The following is an 8,091-nucleotide window of genomic DNA, read 5'->3' as shown; positions in this document are numbered from 1 at the left end:
CTGGGCAAGGTGAGAGACCAGAAGGGAGGAGGACAGACACAGACGAAGTACCAGACAAATAAATAGTGCCTTTGAGGGCTAAGATCAAGTGCAAGTAAAAACTGGCTATAGGCCTGGCACGGGCCGCAGAGGCCTGTGAGTGGAAGGCAACCCTGGGCTACATAGTATGACCCTGTTTCAAACAAATAAAATGGAAACATTGTGAGTGTGGGATTTCCCCTCTACTACATATCAGGTTCCCTCAGTGTCCTTCAGTGTCCCTCCTACAGCTCCCCACTCTGCCAGCTGGGCTGTCACCTGGTTTTCGAAAGGATCACTAGCTGGTGGGTCACCTCAAATGAGGGACTTTTGGTAAGAAGTTTCTGTTACCTACAAAACCTTTAGTTCCAAGTTCCATCAGCTGAGTGACCCACATTAAGTTGCAGTCAGTATGTAACCCATAAGTCCTTCCTTCATGACTGTCTCTAGATATGGTGTATGTGGGGGGGGGAGGGCTAAGGACAAGTACCACGAATTAAAAATATTTATTTTATTTCATTTATTTAAATAAATATAAATATGTATTTTATATAAAACTATTCACTTACAAAGGGACTTCCAGAGACTTGGGTTTAAAATTCTCCCCCATGAAAATTTTCAGAAAACAAGACCTACAGAGTTTAACTCTCTATATTAATGGCAACTTCAATGATTTCATTTTAAAACAACAAAAACAATAAAGAAACCCCTCTTCTCATCAAGTTCTGAAAAGACAGGGTGGCAAATGACATGCGGCTTCAACCAACCCCCCACCCCCATACAGTGTTAAACTTAAATCAACCCTGGTTTTTCCTGTTATATGAGACTGATTAGAATTCTAGATATTTACATTAAAAACAAAACCAAAAAAAGCAAACAAACAAAAACAAAAACCAACCAACCAAACAAACAAACAAAAACCAATCCATAACTGAGTGGAGTCCCAGATAAAGAGGAGCTAGCTTCAAAGTCGGACCCAGCATTGAATTCCCGGGACTTTTCAGAGTTTCTTTTCCAGATGGAATGAGAGCAACTTTGGTCCCTGTGCTGATGGGGAGGAGCAGGGGCGGGGTACCGGGAGTAGGTAGCAGGAGGAGGAGCCTCTGCCTTTACAAGGGGGAAATCTCCTTGTCTTCGTTAGCCGAAGCCGGGGACAAGGAGTCCTCGTCCTCAGAGCGCGCATAGTGCGCCTGGCTACCCACGCACTTGCAGCTTGTGTGATTGTTCCTCGAAGCGCCTTTCCCCTCCTTCTTGTGCTTCACGCGACGGTTCTGAAACCAGATTTTCACCTGCTTCTCTGACAGGTTCAGGTATGTGGCGATCTCGATTCTCCGGAGTCGGGACAGGTACATATTGGAAGAGAATTCTCGCTCCAGCTCCAGGAGCTGCGTGCTGGTAAACGCTGTCCTCATCCTTTTGCCGTTGGGTACCTGACTGGTATCAGAGCCTCCTGTGGACCCAAAAGAGAGCAGAGAGGTGATGAACCGCAGAAAACGAACCAAAACAAAACGTGACCCCACTCTACTTGACAACCCTTGGAAAGAACGCAGCTCCAGAACCCAGTCTAACCCAACGCATCCATGCTTGTCCCTGGTCTGTCTGTGAGGGTAAGAAAGACAAATGTTCATGAGAATTAAGGCCTATAATGTCCTGGATTTTAAGTTAAAGGACTCCAGTGGAACTTGCACCCCCTGCCTTCTCTTTCCCCTAGTCTGCTGTCTTCCGTCGGCCTAGCAAAGCGAACCCTCTAGCAGCCTCGGCCAAAGGCACAGACACCCTTTAACCAACCGGGAAGCTAAGATGCCACACTGAGGTCCAAACGAATCCACCCCAAGTCTCAGTCAGTTTAATCTCCTATTTCTCCGAAGTCCTGATCCAGGTTCCCAAAGCCCAGATAACACGCGACACTTGTGCACCTGTAGAGCTAAATACACAAGGCCTCGCCAAGAGATTGAAGATCTCAACAGTTCCACAGAAGATCCCATCTCCCTCCCACCCCCTTCCCCGACCGCGCAAAGTTTGTTTCCCCGGAGGCGCTCAGGTACCCCGCCCTACCCATGGTGAGGCAGTGGAATCTCCGTGGGTCCGACACGTTGTAGGTAGTGGCGGCGCAGACAGGTGCGTGGTGCTGCGGGTGTCCCAGGGCCGCCGCCGCAGCAGCTGCCGCCGCCGCCGCCGCGGCCGCCGCTGCAGCCGAGCCTGGCTGCTGGGGCTGGTGATGGTGATGGTGATGCTGGGGCGGGTGGTGGTGATGGTGTGCGTGGCTCACCCGTGGGCAAAACTGCGCGTCCCCAGGAGCGGGAGAGAACTGGCTCTTGAGCAAAGGTAGGGCGCCGGTGCCTCCAACCACCCCCCCGCCCGCCACCGCAGCCCCTGCGGTCCCCGTAGCTCCGCCACCGGCTCCTGCGGGCGGGCGAGAGGAGTGCAGGTGCGAGGTGACGCAAAGAGGGCACACGCAGAAAGCGCCGCTTTTGCGGGACGGACAGCCAGGCCCGGACACTGACATCACCAACGGGGAGGGCATGCCTAGCGGGATGAAGAAATCCGGCCCTGGGTGCGATTCCGGCAGCGAGGGTGCGGGCCGCGAGGAGTCCTTGATAATGAGTGAGTCCACGTAGAAGGACCGCGACATGTCGACGGGGGATGGATGGCTTGTCCTGCGGGCTGCTGCGTTCCCTCCTCTCCTTCTGCGATCTGAGCTCTGTCCCCAGAGCTGAGCGCACGCGAGCGGTCAAGCCCTTGGGGATGCTGAGGTGTCTGGGACTCGAACAAAGGGGTCCCTGGAGAGGGTTGGTCCTCACGTCCCCCGCCCGGAGCCCGGGCTCCAGGATTTTATAGCCCCCACCGCGGCACGTGATGCTGCGGAGTACCGCTCAGCTCAGACTCCTCAGCAGCTCCCCACCCTCGGGATAGGCTGCCCGAGTCACAACAGAAGCGGAGGAGTGGGGGGAGGTAGGGAAGAACGAGGGGGAGAGGGAGACTTCGCTAAGTGTAGGGTCTGTTAATTTTGCTAGGGATCGACCTCCTCTCCCTCCTTCACTCAGAAGAATCTCAGCGATCCAGCCTCTGCCCACCTTCTTCCCTTGCTTGGGCCTCTTTCCAACGCTTCACACTGCAGAGAGCACCAGGTGGGAACTTCCAAGCCATTTAAATTGAGATAACCAATGCATTTAAGCTCCTCAGAGCCAACCCTGGCTGCGCGGTAAAGCTTGAGACTTCTGCTCTGGACAAGCGTATGTGGCCTTGGAGTGGAGGTCGGCCGGGTCTAACGCTCACCACATTCATATCTGTCCTTGCTCCCCAGATTTTAGATTTGGCCAAGGTCTGGCGGGTAACACCCCAGCTTAGAAATCAAGCGCTCCAGGTTACGTCAGTTCTCAACTATCCTTCTATTCTCTTGAGGTCACCCAGACCAATGAGCCTTCCTTGTGCATCTTTCTAACCAGCAGCTCTGCCCTCTGCAAAGAGTCAACCCTTTCTTATTTCAAGCAGTTACATAGTTTCCAAGCCCCAACCTCCGCTAAACTCCACCGGGAACATTTTGGAGAGGACCAAATACGAGCTCTGCTAGAGACAGGGGTAGCAGCTGGAGGAGGCCTTTGGTCTAAGTGATCTCCTGCGAACACCACCCCACCCTTCTCAATACTGATGCTTAGGAGCAGTTTTGTAGCAGACCTCCATTTGGTGGCCCAGGAAGACTTGTACACCTACCTGCTAGTTGGCTGCCATCTAGATGTCTTAGGGGGAAGTCAAGGCAACAGAGGTGATAGCAATTTCTCCCTTGTCCTTTTACCAAAATGACCAACTTCAAATGTGAGTTTACAACAGTGACATAACTTGAAGATCAAGAGCAGGGAACAGCAGCTGGAGGCTCGGGGTTCTGTCTCTGTCCTGTCTTTCTCTTCCCCTTTCCATCTCTGTGACCACCCCTCTCTTGCCTGCTGGAAGTGTATAATTGGGTTGTAGGGATGCCCCACTCTAGGGAGCCCAGGATTTATGGATGGCAATTAAAGTTTTATGAATTGCAGCTGAGGCTGGTTATTGAGCTATTTGAATGTGATTAGAATTCAATTAGAATGTGGTTAGTGAACGGTGGGTCTCCAGAGTGTAAACAGACAGCTATTCCAGAAATGTGCTAATCCAACATCTTGTGATAACAATTCAGGAGTCTCAGGGCTGAGCACGGGGTCCCGCTCACTTGTAACTACTTCTGCACTGCAAGGTTTGCCTAGACAGCCTTCAGAGATCCTCCCTTTCAACCAGCCCACACAGTCCAGCCCAGCTAGGAGCAACCTACTTTCTCCTTCCACTGGAGAAAGGCAAGCAGCTCCTGCGTAGCATTCCTGACAATTCTTTTCTAACACCAGGAAAAGTGTTTGGAGCTCGAAACGGAGACTGACTTGTGCCAGGTTTAAAGATTATGTTTAAAGATTTGCTTAAGTGAGGAGGGTTGTACCTGTCTGTCTGTAAGTGTGTGCACACATTTGTGCCTGGTGTCCTCGGAGGCCAGAGGCCATCAGATCCCCTAGAACTTGGTTGTGAGTCATCATATGTGTACTGGGAGCCAAACCCAGGTCTTCTTCCAGAGAGCAACAAGTGCCCTTAGTTGAGCTATTTCTCCAGTCAGCCTCCTATATTGCACAATGACTTCAATAGGATGATGCCCGGAGGAACCAGCTTTTTACTCTTTCTTTGGCTAGGTAGGTTATCTACAGTCCTCAGGGGTTTACTTGACAGTATTCTCTGTGACTTATGGTGGACTTCCAAGAATTGCTCTGTTAACATTCTGGAAATGGGCCTCCTGTACAAACCCATTCATATTAGGGACTCCGAGTCAGAGAGCTTACTTGTTATTTGGACTGTGACTGTGTTCAAGGTCCACAGTCAAGGGATCTTGAGAGGAAGGGGGGGATGGGAGGGAAGGGGGTGCTGATGGCTGCCTACAGGGGGACGTTTCAGGCCAGGCCTGACTGAGGCTGAGGGTTGGACTGTGTCTGAGAGATTTGTTCACTAAAGTCCTTCATTGATTGCTTAGACCCACCAAGAACAAATATTGGGGGGGGGGGTCTGTATCTCCTCCTGTCACCTCTGTTCTTTCTTTTCTTCAGTCCTCTATATCTGTCTTCTCCCTCCCTTTCCTTCCAGAAGTCAGTTCCACCCCTGCCTCCTACCTTGTCTCCAAGCCAGCCCACCCTCCACAGCCTGGGCAGAGTTGTAACTCTTGCTCCTGGAGCGGCACTACAAACTGCTCGGAGCAGAAGAGGACCCCCGTGCTGGACTTTCTCCTGAGCAGGCAGATAGACTGGCAACACATGTCCACAGCGCTTGCCCCAGTGCACAATTTTATTTCTCAGTGATTCTGTCTGATAAAATTTCATCCTCCATTAAGTAAGCCCTAAAATGAGGGCTCTTATGAGCCTGTAATGAGCTCTAATTGCCAGGACTCAGGGAGCCACGTGGAAGGATTTATCTGGTATTAAGCAGTCGGGTACAGAGTACAGGCTGTTACCTTAGCCATTGCTTTCATAGTTCAAGGAGAAAATTCGTTCTTTTAAGGGGAGGGGAAGCCCTTCACTTCCTTCTCTTTTGCTGAGGGTGGTAGGGGCCAGCATTGTCTCCCTGGAGTAGGAGGCAGTGTTACAAACACAAAGGTAACAAAATTGCTTTTCCCTGTTCCAAGACGGAGCATGTTCATCCTGCCTTCCAGTTAGAAAAGGAGAGAGAGAGAGAGAGAGAGAGAGAGAGAGAGAGAGAGAGAGAGAATCAAAGCAGCTGTAAAAAGAACAACAGTTGCCTTGCTGCCACTGGGCTCTGAGGTTGGGTTCCTTCCAGCTCAGCCTTAAGACTTGAACACTTGGATTCTAGGTTTCAAATGGCTGGATAGTAACACCCCACCCCCTGCCTGCCCCACCGCCTGTGATGGAACCTGACACAAACCTCACACTCCCCTCTCAATCTTCTTTCTTTTCCAACTTCCTTTCACGGGCAAAGTGGCATGGCTTTTTCATCGGGCCCCAGTGCTCTGACCTGTTGATGTGCTTAGCCCATTGGGTTTTTATTTTCAGGCATAACTCCCACTTTGTGCCCCCCTCTGTATTCCCTTCAAAGTACTCCCCCCCTCCAATACTCCACCCCCCCCCCACCTCTGGTTTAGCATTGGCCTCTATAGTTCTCCAGTTACCAACTGAAGCTGCAGGCAGATCTGGGCAGCCAGGGAGTCGGCTGGGCTGCCTCGGATTTATTTGCTCCTGTTACATTGATTTCATATTAGTTTCCAAAGCGATGAATGATCTCAAAGCTGGGTTTTGTTAGCCGAACACAAACAGGAGACAGGACTTACTTGCCCCCAGCTCCGTTTAATGAGGTCATTATCAAAGCGTGAACAAGTCTATGAATGTTTTATTGAAAGCGCATCGTTAACTTGTATCCATCCTTTTCTCTGAGTGGCATTGTGGTATTGCTGTCTGTGGCACATCTTACCCGATATAGCCCGAGATTTCCCCATTCTCTGTAACCAGGCAACCCTTTCTGAATACCCCAAAATTGAAAAGAACCGCTTAGTCTTCAAGAAAGTCCTCAATAATAGTGGAAAAGAACAAAGATCCAGGAGACAACAAAATGCCACAGGGGTGACTTTTCATGAGCAATTATCTCTCATTAATCAGAAGAACAGCTGCAATATTAATTTTCTCTCTTTCTTCCTCTCTTTTCACAGTCCTCAACATTTGAATAATCATAAATTTTGATTTTATGAAGGAGTTTTCTGGGGCTGAAGGAAAGCAGCTACCTAGGCGAAGACAAGGAAAAAATGCTCTCGGTTTATTTTGTTATTGTTGTTGTGGCGGGTAAAGCTGTCAGCAAAGCAAAATAAAAAAAAATAAAAAATACAAAACAAGAAAAATGCCAACCCTGCCCCCCCCATCTACTCCTAGACTGCTACTGAGAATCAGGACCCACTCTCCTCCCCTACCCCTCCCTGCCAGCCCCCCCTTTCCTCCCCCTGCCCAGTCCCTTTCCCTAGTTTTGCTCTGTGCAGGGTGGAGGGAAATGTCGCCCGGCGTCTGGCGTGGGAGTTTCAGCTGGGTTTTGGCCCGTTTAACTTGCAAACGTGAAACCAAGCGTTGTCGATCTGACCAAAGAGACACTCTTTGGGCGTAACTTGTATTGAGGCCATCAAAAGCCCTCCAGCGTCCGATGAACTGAGACAGCCATTCAGCAGAAATGGGGCGCCCTCGCTTTCCATTCAGGCTCTGGAGTGGCGATTGTTCCCAGGATGTGGAGCCAGAGTGGAAAACGTGGGTCCCCAGATAAGGCTGTAACCTGCAAGCGAGCTAGAAGGGAGGAAAAGAATCTCATTAAAGGCAAGGGTGCAATTAGCAAACGCCTTCTCTCTCCCCTCCCCACCTTGAAAGCAGTGGTCCGGGTCCCCACATTCCTGCACTGGCTGAGCGAGAGGCTACTGAAAGGCCTTAGTGAAGTTGCTTTTAATGTAAATCAGGACGTGGCCCAAGCCAGAGAGGTAACAGGTTGCAGACCCTGTGCCGAGGCAGTACCCAAAGTGCTTTTGCTTCTGCCTGGTGTTTATTCAGAGTAGATGGGCCTTTGAGAGACCTGAATTCCCCTTTGTGCGCCACACAGTTGCAGGGGTTCAATCGAGCCCTCTGAGAAAGGGGGGGGGGGTGTCTTCTGAGAAAAGAGTCAGGGGTTTGGCTCAGAATTTCAGGAAAAGCTGCCTGTCTGTCTCCCGGCCTTCTGGCCCTAGGAACAGAATTTTGATGGCAGCAAATACTTCCCCCCCCCCGCCCCCACTTCACCTTAACGACGACTTGCCCATCTCCAAATTCTAACCAGGCATCCCTCTCCCAATCTCAAAGCGCTCGTCTGTCACTGGAATGAATTTATTGAGTGCCTACTCTGTGACCAGCGTGTGCGAGGCACCACGGGGAGCCCGAGGAAAAGGCCGAGACAGTATCCAATAGAATATTGTTTCGTTCTAGTAACAAAGGCCTGAGGTGGGGACAATTATCCGGATAATTGAAGCAAATGCCCCACCTCCCTCCCTCCCTCCCTCCC

General features: G+C 50.7%; 1 protein-coding gene across 1 annotated transcript; it reads right to left on the bottom strand.

The window, feature by feature from the left end:
• Nucleotides 1-1,127: 1,127 nt before the first annotated feature.
• On the bottom strand, nucleotides 1,128-2,650 carry Gsx2 (GS homeobox 2). The gene is made up of 2 exons (XM_021211362.1): nucleotides 2,074-2,650; nucleotides 1,128-1,468 (listed from the first exon to the last, which is right to left on the bottom strand). Exons 1-2 carry the CDS (start codon nucleotides 2,648-2,650, stop codon nucleotides 1,128-1,130), a joined length of 918 nt encoding a protein of 305 aa, XP_021067021.1.
• Between the last annotated feature and the right edge of the window lie 5,441 nt (nucleotides 2,651-8,091).

This window comes from Mus pahari, chromosome 13 (assembly GCF_900095145.1).
Source record: "Mus pahari chromosome 13, PAHARI_EIJ_v1.1, whole genome shotgun sequence".
Lineage (NCBI taxonomy): Eukaryota > Metazoa > Chordata > Mammalia > Rodentia > Muridae > Mus > Mus pahari.
This window is presented reverse-complemented; position numbering and strand designations above follow the sequence as displayed.

What these genes read in the sequence shown, in the direction of transcription:
- Gsx2 (XM_021211362.1), bottom strand. Translation starts at nt 2,650, where the DNA reads ATGTCGCGGTCCTTCTACGTGGACTCACTCATTATCAAGGACTCCTCG. An exon ending in ATTCCACTGCCTCACCATGG is followed by an intron (nt 1,469 to 2,073) that starts GTAGGGCGGGGT and finishes TTGGGTCCACAG; the next exon opens with GAGGCTCTGATACCAGTCAG.